The sequence below is a fragment of the Antennarius striatus genome, chromosome 17, assembly GCF_040054535.1.
Source record: "Antennarius striatus isolate MH-2024 chromosome 17, ASM4005453v1, whole genome shotgun sequence".
NCBI classification, from domain to species: Eukaryota; Metazoa; Chordata; class Actinopteri; order Lophiiformes; family Antennariidae; genus Antennarius; species Antennarius striatus.
The window spans coordinates 15834910-15847409 of record NC_090792.1 but is presented as its reverse complement, the minus strand read 5'-3'; the positions used below and the strand labels follow the sequence as shown (position 1 = coordinate 15847409).

The window sequence follows — 12500 nt, the reverse complement described above, 5'->3', positions numbered from 1 at the left end:
TTGTGCAGTAAGTTCTTCATGTCATTCCCACATCTACTCCCAAAGCCCCCATACCCCCCCTGCCCATATTTAACGGGTCAGTGGATCTTTGTTATGTGAAGTAAACAGTTTCCTAATCATATGTCTGTCACAGGAAAATTAATCCCATCACTGAAGACCGTCACCACCACATAAGCCTTTCTGTCCAGGTACACAGTGGTGGTGCACAACTTCACCTACAGAATGTTTACCTATTCCCACTCATGTGATGCTGACATGGCACTAACACATTGTCATGGTAACGATGAGATACGTCCATCCTCCTTTTCACAGGATGTTTATGCTTCAGGGAATCCCACTTTTCATGCATATCAGTGATTTTCAATTTATGTTCTTCCCATTCAGTCAGCACTATGCGTACATATGTAGGGCAGCTTTTGTTGGCTGCTCTGAAGCTTTCTGGGGAAACTTTCAATGGGACCAAAGCATCAACAGCAGCATCCCTTAATTAGATATACAGTATAACATTGAAGCTGAACAGCCAAGCATTGTTGTCTGGATGATGCAGAGAAGACTGCTTTCAGTTGGACGAATGACATGCATCGGTCATACTTTCTATGAACAGGGTTCTGTTCCACAAAGCATGTTTAGTGGAAACTCTGGGTATGTTAACTCTAAAATGAGGGAAACCCAGGGTTTCTGGTTTCCCAAAGGGAGGTAACTTAACCCAGAGTCAGAGGAGTAACCCCAACCTGTTTCATGAATCAAGGTAACCGAACCTCTGTTTTTGTTACCATAGTAACAGACTCTCTGGAGCTAACCATTCCCATCAAGGTACCCTGATGTGAATAGACAGTCCATTCAATATGCAGATACATGTAGATTGACTACTGTTTCAACATGTTAAAGACTACATCATAGATAAACTTACATCTGTCCATATCATTTGTGATGCTGTAGACTACATTTCTGATGTCTAGACAAAGTGTTCTGGGTCGGTTCCTGACACACAGATGTATGGTCTTACCTGAGCAACAGCCTGTATCGTAGTGAGTAGAGTAAATGTTTGCTATAACTGACTTGTCTCAGTCATTGCAAACCTTTAGCTTGGATGGCTTTGAGGCCATCAAAGCCTCAAAGCCATCCAAGGCTTTGAGGCTTTGACAGATGATGGAGATCATAGAAAAGTGTTTTCCTTTTGTCTTTTTTTAATGTCACAATTTTAATTTCCCTCCACAACAAACATCATGAGGGTTGAACAACCCCAGTGTGAAGGTATGGGACACCCCAACAGACAAAAAAAATCAATTTAAAACAGTGAGGATGTTTTATCCCTATAAGCAACAGAAAATTGTAAAACCACAAATGCCTTAAAAAAAACAGTAACTGAGATTTTCAGTTTTGTCTCCTTGACACTCACTGGCTGGTGGTGACATAAGGCCGTCAATCCAGATATAAATAAACATTTTCACTGTGGAAAATTAGCAGGTGTCATGTTGCAAAGAGATAGATTCTCTTGTTTTTCATCCTTTCAAGGTGTGATTGTCACGTTAATACGTTCTGAGGACTCTGAATACGTTATGTCAGACGTAAATGCAGCAGCAACCGCTCCAACCACATTTCTCACTGGCTGTCAATCTGATGAGGAACCATGTGGGTTAAAAATCCAGCATACATGTAAAAAACAAGCCAATAAAAATGAATGAGACTCTCTTCATTGCACATAACATTTCATATTGTGTTTTAAAGCGGATTTTATTATTTTTTTCCAGTCTACAACTGATCACATCAGCTGTGTGAGGAATCTGTTTTCCAACATGAAGGAGTTTCATCTTCTTAGTGTCGATAAAATGTCGTCCACTGAGGGTCTGTCGATGGGACTCTGACAGCAGTAAGAAAACAGCACCCTCCCATGTTTGTTCAACACAAAGTCGCCTCCCAGCTGACAAATACAGGCCAAAAACAAGAACATTTTAAATAAGAATTCTCAATCTTCAGTTTCTGTTTTCCACCCATGATTTTATTTTATTTATTTTATCGTGACTTTGCTTGACGTCTGAAAGGACAAATCAGCCTCTCCTCAGATGTCTTTGCTTGTGTGTGAACCTGCCTCATTTTACCTGAAACATGTCATCTTGAATCGACGGAAGATTTCTTGGAAACTCCATGTTGTCCGCCACGTATTCAGCATAGAGCAGCATATTACTGAAGTTTAAAACCTTCTTCACAGAAGCTCCCAGACCAAACGCTTCATACAGCTGCAACATACAACAACTATCTTACCACCAAAAACAGTATGAAACAAGAACCAATGTAGTCAGACACTGCGACGTTTCACGACACCCCTGAATTCAAAATTTAGCCTGACCTACTTGCATAGGTCAAAGATCAAAGCTAGTGCTCTGACCTATTTTCAAAGATCAAAGCACTAGCTTTGATCTGTGGTCTTACTCATACTGACCTCCCTCCTCTTTCTATTTTATCCAGTTCCTGAGTGTACAAAAGTTAAAATTTGACCTTGACCTAGTTTTCTCAGGGTCGAGGTCATCATCTCATTTTCATCCCCTTTGCTGACCAAGTAATGTGCTTGTTGTTTCATCTTTCTATCTGCAACGGTTGCAAAGATATTCGGTGGACTAACGGACGGACGGACTAACGGACGAACACACAAACGCTGACAATTACAATACATCATCGCTTTGAAGCGGGATGTAATGAGTAATCTGTATTATCGCCATGTGTTATTGACCTCTGACCTTCCTGTCAGAGTCCAACAGCATGTCATACTGACAGTCGGTCTCCTGCAGCCAATGTGAAGCTCCCACCTGACAGCCAAATGAAACCACAACCACCTGAATGGCATTTGTGTCCAAAGACATCTGGAAAAAAAAATCATACAGAGAATGATAGTAAGTAAGCATCAGTTCATGTGACTGTAGGTAGGATTAGCATTTGGGATTGTAATCTGAATGAAACAACAGTTTTCTGTTGGAAACACGTAGGAGTTACCTGATTCTTCTGCAGATCTTTAAGATGGAGACGACAGAGTAGACAAGAGAACTGACGGATTAACACCAGCAGGATCTTTTTACTTTTTCCTAAATATTCCTTTAATGTCGTTCTTCTGCAAAAACACACAACCATCAAGGTTTCACAGACTTCTCTTGATTTTGATAATAAATACTGTGGTGGCTGGAGAATAAATGAATCACACCTACTCTCCAGTTCTGGCATTGATGAGAGGTGTTTCTGCTGAAATGTATTTTGACTGATGGCCTCCATCTAGTCTATTGGGAGTCATTTCTAAGTCATCATCCAAACGCTGCAGAAAAGAGTCCCACCGCATCTGAGTCAAATGACCAGAGCCAATATTAGAAACACAATGTTCATAAGATGGTTTTAAAAATTACAAATTTTGCAGATTACTCACTTCTAACTTCTGAAATTCTTGCACAGAGACACGTAAAGCAGCAGAGCTGAAAAAGTCAAAATGAAGTTTAGTTTCAGTCATAGAGAGAAATTTTCATTTGTGTCTTCTGAGTGAAACTGATCAGTTGTTTCATTCAGGAGGCTCTGAGCAGCGCCAGGGTGTTGTTTATGGTAGTAAGGAGACTAGATCCTCACTCGTGGAGAGAGAGAGGGAGACAGAGGGAGAAGCGAGAGGGATCGAGCAATGGTGGTTGAGTATCTGCCTTCCCCCCACGTTGCTGCTGGTGGGTCCTTAGTGATGATGACACTTCAGCTCCTCGCCACCACGTTCTGACATCATTCTAATCCACTGAGACATATCCACATGCTTTAGTGGAAGATTTGCATATCATAAGAGTGAAACTGTTGCCATGGCAAAGGTAAACCCTACTGTGCACTTGTAGTTTTTTTTCTACGTTTAACTTACTAAATGTTTACCTATACGCACAAACATTGTAGAATTTGTTCGAGAGCAAAACATTTTTAAATTTTATTGAAGTCCCTGATTTAGCATCATCTAATTAAATATTGTTCAGCATTTCTACTTGATTTTTTTTAAAATAATAATCAGAAATGATGAGAATGGGTGTTGATTAGCTTGCTGCTGATCAGCAAAGTGGTTTCACAGATGTCTTCCTTACTGATTGTTTTTTCTCCACAGCTCCTCAGCATCTTTTTTCTTTTGAACAGACAAACTGTAAAAAAAACAACAACCAACAACCCAGAAATTAACATCTCAAAGCAGCAAAGCTGGGATGATGAAGACATGACGCTCTCCTTACTTTTAAAACGTATTTTTATAGCTGCAGTAAAGCTATTAAAAGCCCGTACAGTTAGAAATCATTCATAACCTCCTGTACAAAGCTGCTCCGGCTTCAATCAGACCCAGCAGTGATTGTTGTCGGTCTATGCGGATTTTCTGCCTGATGAAATCCTGCAGAGTGCCTTCATGAGATAAGGTAAAGAAACACAACATTTTGGGGTTCAACTTGATGACTGGCGGGTCTCTTGCTGCCCTGATTCATTACAATCGCCATTGAATCTGTCTGCCTACCTTCCCTGCACTCCTTCTCAGCGAAGTCCAGCAAAGCGTTTCCATTTTCAGTGAAAACTGTGAGCGCTTTAACGTAAGAGTTAGCGGAAGAGTCTTCTCCATCAGCCATTTTCCCCTCCGAATGTGGACTTGTAATCGTTTTCATGAGACATGCTGGCTCTTATCAGTGCACCAGAACAGCCGGTACATTATCTCAAAGTCCACTCCGGGCAAAGAGGGCAACATAATTTGCTGTTGAAGCCCTCTTTAAAGCAGCATTCCCCTAGTTTGAGGCAGTTTAACCATCTCCATCTTTTGTTATGATGTGTCTAGGTTGGATCCACAAATGTTAAAGTCAAAGTTAGAGTCAAAGCCTTTTGATGTTTCAGTGGATGGAATCGCCTCAGGAGGTTGGGGCTTGGGCCGGAGAGGATTCAAACTTAAATGTTGGTGTAGTTATGAGTAAAGGATGGATCTGTTGGGCCTTGATGGAAATACGTGGTCGTTTGTCAACTCTTAGATTGTCTTTGAATCAAAATTGATCCACCAGTTTGTTTAAAAGCAGCGAAATGTCATCGTTTTATTTATTTATTTTTAATCTGTTTTCAGATACTGCATTGATTGACAGACCCGCACAGTTTAAATTGTGTTAAACCTGGTTAATTATAGAAACATGTCACACAACTTTACTCATGTTAAAGCACTGCTGTGGTGCACAACATCCTGATTTCACTTGCAATTACCTTTTGATGCAGCCTGTATTGTATGAGGTTTTTTTAAAAAATTTGTTCTTGAAGATTCTTATAATATACAGACAGCAAAGACAAAGCCAGAATTTTTCCTTTTATTCCTCTGAATGACATGAACTACATTTCCTTCCAGCTTCAATCAACTGACTCCATTTCCAAATCTCTTTGTTCTTTTTGTCTGTCCTCCTCGATGTCTTGGAGGTGTTTACTCCCCTCTTTGCGGTTCTCCTCTGGCTCCTGGACCCCCTCAGGGAGTGACTGCGATTGACTAACAACTGTTTCTGTGGGTAAAACGTGAGAGATCACAAAAGAGCTGGCAATCTCCTTCAGATGGAGCTGCTCAGTCTTCAGTTTCGCTAGCTCTTTGGTGAGTGGATCCTGGAGCATTGTTGGGTTGGTGTCTTTGGGCTCTTCGGGGGTCTCCAGCACCACAGCATCTTCGTCCTGCCTTGGTTCACTAGAGATGCTGTCCGGTTGACTCCCAGCTCCCCGCACCTTCTCATGAAGACTCTTCCTCTCCTCTTGCAAAGCTCTGCACAGATTCTCAAGCTTCTGGTTCTTGATGCTAACAAGCTCAAATTCCTTTTCCTTGATTGCTTTCTGCAAACATATGTAACATCGTCATAAAAGCTTCATGTGTGTTTAAAAAACAGGATTATATTCATGGCAAACAACCAAATCTTTGGGTCTGATTACAAGAAACTAAAGAAAACTGTCTCTTACATCTGCCACCATGTCAATGAGACTTTTGTTGCAGCCATCAAAGCGAGTCTTCCATGACTGGCACTCTTTCTCCAGCTTCTTCATTTTCTTTGCCATCTGCATGACAAATAAATATATTTCACGGCACACAATACAAGCCGGAGCTAAAAATAGAAGCATAAAGCAATGGTGTAAACCTCATGGGATTTTCCTCCCTGTTTCCATCATATTTTTATTCACACATCATCTAAAACTAATACCATGACTTCAAATGTTCAGTGAAGTGGCTCTCACTTTGTCCATGTCCTGTTTGAAGCTGCTGTAGACGCTGTTACTCTTTGATACCGTACCCTGGAATTCGTCAAACTTTTTGGAGTACATCTCGAGCTGAGGAGAAACAGAGAGACGAGCATTAGACGCGCCTTTAGAAAGCCTGGAAAACAAGCTGTGATGTTACCGTACCTGCGTCCTCATATCCTTTTCTTGCTCCTTCATGTCCTTCACTTGCGATTTATACTCCGACGCCTGTTTCAGCATCTGTGTAAAATTAAAATGTTCCATGTAAATTAGCGTCGGGTATTGGAATTGCAAATTCAAATTCAAATGGTTGACAAATCTTTGGAGCCTACAAGCTCTTTTTCCAGCTTGTGCTTCTCCTCAGTTTCTTTCAGGACCATGTTGGCCTGCGTCAGTTTGGTCTCCAGCAGCTTCTCTTTCAGGTCTCTGTGTTTGAAGACCTTTTCCAGATTCTGGAAAAACAAATCGGGTGAATTTATGAGCGGTTTTCATAAAGACAGTTACGTAATTGTTCACTCACAGAACTTTGGATAAATAAAACTGGAATACATAACTAATTAATGCAAGATTTGGGTGAAATGTGCAAATAATCTTGAGGTCCAGATGTGTAAGGTTTCGCCTAAGTGGAGAAAGAGGTGCGTCTGAAGAGTAGGGATCAATACCGCCTCTCGCTGGTCGTACTGTGAAATGAGTCCCTTCAGTTTCTCGGCCAGGGCGCTGTTCTCCTGACACAGTTTGGTGTTGCGACTGCTGTGTTCCTCGATCTGGGCCTGGATGTCGCTCAGCGTCCCCTGGAAATGGGTGGTGATCTCTTTCCTCTTCAGGTCGTCCTCTCTGCACCTCTGCAGGGTTTCCTCCTACGTCAGAGATAGATGTTCACACAGCCTGTTGGATTGTTGTAACGCTTTGTACAACAGCCAGCAGCGGAGGTAGTAAAATAGTTTGGTGCTAGGATGTCTTGTGTTATATGTCTGACCCACTTAAAAGACGCCTCTAGCAGGCTGGAACAAAAGAGATGATGGTGGTTGATTCATGCAGAACAAGCGGGGGTTTTTTTTTTTTATGGAAGGTGGCGTTTCGGCTCTTTTTGACCCTTTGTATAACTTTAATGTCCAGATAAATTTGCTGTTAAAGACAGATTCAAAGACAAACAGAGCTTTCTGTAGAACTTTCTTTCCATCCTTACGTCATCTGAAATGTTTTCAGAGAGCATAATGGAAATGTATGAGGCAGGTTTAGGGTAACTTTCTGAAAGGCACAGAAAAACTGAACAGGCACAACAAAGAAGAAAAAGAGTGAAGCAGCAAAATATTAAAAATTCTCCTGCCTCCAGTCTTGATCCACCTGAAAACCTCACAAACCAATGCTGATATGACCTCTCAGTCAAAACGACCTTTTACGGCTATCTCCATCCTAGTTCCTGTCAAAACATTTGAAACAAGACTGCTTGGTTGCTTTTATATCGATGTTACATAATGGAAGGAGAAAATGAACTTTCGAGTCATCTGTGACGTAAAATCAAAGTTCACACATGTGTTCACGGTGTACGTGTAAAATAGCACTGTTTGTCCCCGTGGATACGGACCGTTTGCTTGAATCCTCCCCCTGGGCAGGTAGGAGTTTTGACTTTCGAATTTTTTTAAACCATAGATGTTTTTTTGTTGCTATGCGGATGAGGCAGGATTGGGCTTCCTACATGGTCTGTTCAGTCCTAAAAAAAGAGAAGTCAGCTTCAACAGATTCACTTGTGGCTCGGAAGACGTGGGCAGTACGAGAGAGAGAATAGGAGATATGCCAGCTGCACTTTGCTGTATTGATTTTTTGTACATTGTTGGCATCTCCAGATGCTGTTTGTCATGTTGCTAATTTTGCTGTTGTTACTTTACAACCCAAAAATGAACTGCCTGGTTATGGCTGCAGCCTTACCACACAGCTGATTCAGTCTTGTTAAGTTCACTGTCGTTTTAGACAAAGAAAAGGTGGAAATAGAAGTTACTGAAGACACTGGAAAAGATTGTTTTAATCTTATTATAAGTTGGATCTGAGTCAAACTGAACATCAAATAGAAAATTAATAAAATCCATTTGTGTATGAGCAACTGTAAAATATCTAGGATGATGTTCGTTTTCTCTTAGTGTAGTGATACTCGCCCAAATGTCCAATCAATCTGCTTTCCTCTAGCTTTATGTATCAAACATTTATATACCACACATAAAAATGAGTTTTCTTTATATTGAGCTGTATTCTATATCCCCTGACATTTGGCTTCACAACATATGTTGTTGCTAGTTTAAAATGTCAAATTCAGAGCTTTGACATAACGGTTGATGTCCGGCGCCAGCTGCTGTAACCTCCTGTAGAGCCCAACATATGGTAACGACACCCGGCACCAGAAATCGGTTGATGCTTTTGGGTGCTCAGATTAGAAACCATGCATCACAGGAGCACCTTTAAGGTCTTGTTGTGCCGCTGCAGCTCTCTGCAGAGCCCCTCCAGTTTACTGCGAGCCAGCACCGCCCGGCTGTGTTCGCTCTGCAGCTGGTCCTTCTCCTTCATCACCTGCAGCAGCTTCTTCTGCAGAAGCTTCAGCTGCTTCTGATCACTCCGATGCTCCTCCAACTGCACACACACACACACACACACACACACACACACACACACACACACACACACACACACACACACACACACACACACACACACACACACACACACACATACACACACATTCCTATAAGCGTAAAGACCCCACCAGCCTGCTTTCTGCTTTATATGCAGCCACTCACCAACTCAGCATGTTTCTTAATGATGGCGTCCAGCTTCTGCTCTGGAGTGTGGAGTTTGTTCAGACTTTGCATCAGCAGCATGGCTTCCTTCCCTGAGCGGCCATGACACACGTCAAGTTTCAGCTTCATTTAACTTAATTACTACAGAGCAGCTGACAAATCTGCAAGGGCGCATTAAATTGAACAACAACAACAACAACAAAAAACAATACTGCCGCGAAGGAGGGAAATATTCTGAGAAAACCGTCATTTACAGGGAAGTGGAGAATTTATAAGATTACAAGATTATTTTAATGGTTTTGCTCAAAAACTTTTAATTTTGCATGAATATTATTTGAAATTCACTGAGCTGTCATATCATGTATGTCATTGTCATATATAAGAGAAAACACTGGATAATCTTAATCCTTCTCTAGTTACAAGAAAAACAAGGCAGTCAGAGACTGCAACATCCCACGACATCATCACATTTTTGTGCCTCTGGCTTCCTGAAAATGTTGTGTTTTGATTTGTGATTATATCTCATCAGGTTTCCGAGATGTGTAACTAAAAAAGTATAAAAGTGAAAATTTGAACTTCACCTAGTTTTTCAAGGTCAAGGTTGTGATCTAAGTTTCATCCCCTTGCCTCCCTGAATTTAATCCGGAGTTCCTTTTCCGAGTTCACGTGAGGTCAGTGAAATAATATTGTTGTGTCTGAGTCGACTATAAATTCATTCGGAGATGGATGCACTTATTCGCATTAAAGCTCTGCTCTGCCTATCGCTTTCAGTACGCCTTGGACTTTTGCTGACGGAGCAGAATGAAAGCCACCTCAGCGAAAATCAATGAGACATTTTAAGAAAAACCAACACACCTAGATTTTTGAGCATCTTCTTCTCCAGTTTCTGATCTTTGCGGCTGTCTCTCTCTTTGACGGCCGTGACCTCGTCTGCGTCCTCTGGCTCGGCCGGGATCTCGGTGGCCTGGTAGGTGCTGATGATGTCCTCCAGCTGCTGGGCCAGGTCCTCTGTCAGGTCGAGGGGCCGGTCCTCAGCTAGTGAGGCATCTGGACCCACGGGTGCAGGGCTGCTCTCTTGACAGGCCTCCATTATTCTGAATAGCGCTTAGAGGGAAACAGTTTCTATGGTGAACCAGACTCAAGAATCTCTTCTTGACATGAAAAACCACCCTACCTCGGACAATGTAGCTGATACTGATCGGGAAGTATTGGTAATATCTGATCACCTTTGGATACAAGGTTATAATTCAAGAAATAGCAATCCTGTCCAGGAAATATTAAGTGATTTATTTAAATTTAATTTTAGAAAAACTGGCATGGAGAAAACAATTATCAGAATCAAATAATTACAAAATTTAACATGTGAATGTATTTTCATTTATTTCGGCACACAGCATAAACCTTTAGATTGTGGAGATAAACCAGGTGATCATCTGGACCCACAGTGATTCATTACAGATAAAATGAAGTTTGTAGTTTCCTGATTCCTGCACACAATCAGAGTCTGATCTGGATCCAAGCGATCTGACGACCCAGAATGATTTTAGAGAAATGATTTTACAGCAAATACAGTCCTACAGACTACAGATCAAATTGTTTCTGAGACAGACTCAATTTTAGTGTCAGATACCTTCAGAGTTTTCAGAGCTGGGTCCTGAACCACCAACTATCAAACTGATAATGATAATAATGAATAACTAATTCGGACTATCTTGCTTTTAGGTTCATGACATGATCTGGAAACTGCGCTGCCTTGGAGGAGGTTTGCATGCTTGATTCTTTGCTGTCTAAACTTCAGCTTTTCACCCCCGTCTGGAGATTATTACCGACATCGGCAGCGAGAAACCGAACATGATTCCATTGTTTTCAGAGTCAACAGCTGGACAGAGCCAAGAAGTGACGGTTATGTCTGATTCATCAAACCTCTGCAGCGTTTTCTACAGCCGACTGTAAAATCCTTTACGACTACTAAACCACAGATTTTCCTACTTTATGACTCCTGCCATCAATTTTGGAAATGTGGTTTTTCAGTTTTCCTTCATGCTATGGGTCAATAAACTGAATATCTTGAGACTGAACGAACAGCATAGACGTCATTGAAACATGAAAATGTATTTACCGCTACGAATGAAGTAGAATGTTTTACTTTATACGTCAGTTTTTGGCTCTGGAGCACAAATAAAAACCTGTTAAATTTGATTTTCTGAGAACCTTATTCACGCATCTGCCATGTACTGGAAAGGTGGTTATGTTTTTTTGCTCACTTTAGATTAGATTTCTGCCTTGTGAAACCACGCTATAGGCAGTGATATATCGTATATATCACTTGTACCTGTAAAAACCTTTATTGGTTTCAGCAGACGGCTCAGACACATGACCATGCAATAGCTGTGTCTGTTATCAGCTGTTTCCTGTCTTCACTGGAATGCATGAGGCTTGAGATCCTGTGTATTTCTTGTTTGCTGAGAAAGTAATCAGCAAATTAACTGCTCAGCATCACCCGTGTACCTTTGAGCAGGGCATGAACTCTACAGGCGGAGATCAGTGGGATGTAATCTCTTTTTTTCCTTTATATTTGCTGGAGATAAAAAAAAAAATTAAAAATCTTTTCCCTAAACGCCTGCAAATCTAAAATAAAATCATGAGCTAAAAAGCAACTCAACCTTGATCTAAGTCACAGTGAAGCTTATTAGCCCACCACAGTGATTTAATGGAATAATACGGTGCCTGTTGTGAAACCTCGCAGCCTGTTTACGTGCGTAAAATTAGTGCAGCCTTCACACTGCCTGTGCTTTCACAAGCAGAGCGCATGGCACCTGTTCAGGCCCCACGGGCTATTTTTGGAACTGCTTAATATGGGCAAGATATTTATTTATTTCTAATCCACTCTTATTGAAGTCAATGTCAGTGGTTATGCATGTAAAGCTGCAACTATAAAAAATGTTACACAAGTGACCCCCATCCAGGTTCAATACTTTCAGAGGAAGCAGGTACTTAGAATGAAAAGGCGTCTTAAAATAGGAAACGGAATCTGTGTCTGAAGAGACAGGGATTGTAAAACACCGGGTACATACATTAAAAACATGCTGAATCTCCTTACAGATCAAATTGTCTTTTTTAACAGTTATTAGTACCTTTAAAGAAACTGGATGCCTGGAAACTGACAGAATTCAAGATCGCATTTAGTGTGAATGTACCTGAAGAAGTGAGCAAACAGTGTCTTACCAGGACCAGGGGCCAGGGATGGAAAAGGCAGAGTGTCGAGGGTTTTGGACAGGCTGCTTACCACAGATACAACAGCTGTGATAAGACCTCCTCAAAATAAACCAGAGGGAGGGAGGACAGAGGTACTGCATGTCTCCTTCCGTCCTGGACACCCCAATCGCAGAAGGTGGAGTGAAATCCTTCATTTAAAGGTCTGCAGCAGCCATTTTATCTGATGTCACTGCTGCTTTAATCTCATTACAGGTTTTATTTTAAGCTGAC

The 12500-nt window shown here is 41.4% G+C and overlaps 2 protein-coding genes across 3 annotated transcripts; both read right to left on the bottom strand.

Moving 5' to 3' along the window:
• Nucleotides 1-1432: 1432 nt before the first annotated feature.
• On the bottom strand, nt 1433-4612 carry LOC137611313 (peroxiredoxin-like 2C). The gene is made up of 9 exons (XM_068339442.1): nt 4502-4612; nt 4299-4392; nt 4089-4142; nt 3410-3455; nt 3198-3325; nt 2989-3103; nt 2736-2858; nt 2100-2237; nt 1433-1921 (listed from the first exon to the last, which is right to left on the bottom strand). The coding sequence occupies exons 1-9, from the start codon at nt 4608-4610 to the stop codon at nt 1808-1810; spliced, it is 921 nt and encodes a 306-aa protein (XP_068195543.1). The 5' UTR covers nt 4611-4612; the 3' UTR covers nt 1433-1807.
• A 698-nt stretch (nt 4613-5310) lies between these two features.
• txlnbb (taxilin beta b) lies at nt 5311-12381 on the bottom strand. 2 transcript variants are annotated; one of them, XM_068338582.1, is made up of 10 exons: nt 12240-12381; nt 9870-10118; nt 9015-9106; nt 8677-8847; nt 6891-7085; nt 6561-6680; nt 6394-6468; nt 6226-6318; nt 5953-6048; nt 5311-5829 (listed from the first exon to the last, which is right to left on the bottom strand). In XM_068338582.1, the coding sequence occupies exons 2-10, from the start codon at nt 10102-10104 to the stop codon at nt 5365-5367; spliced, it is 1542 nt and encodes a 513-aa protein (XP_068194683.1). In that variant the 5' UTR covers nt 10105-10118; nt 12240-12381; the 3' UTR covers nt 5311-5364. The 2 variants fall into 2 exon arrangements, with proteins under 2 accessions (XP_068194683.1, XP_068194684.1); XM_068338583.1 differs by lacking the exon at nt 12240-12381 and adding an exon at nt 12212-12226.
• Between the last annotated feature and the right edge of the window lie 119 nt (nt 12382-12500).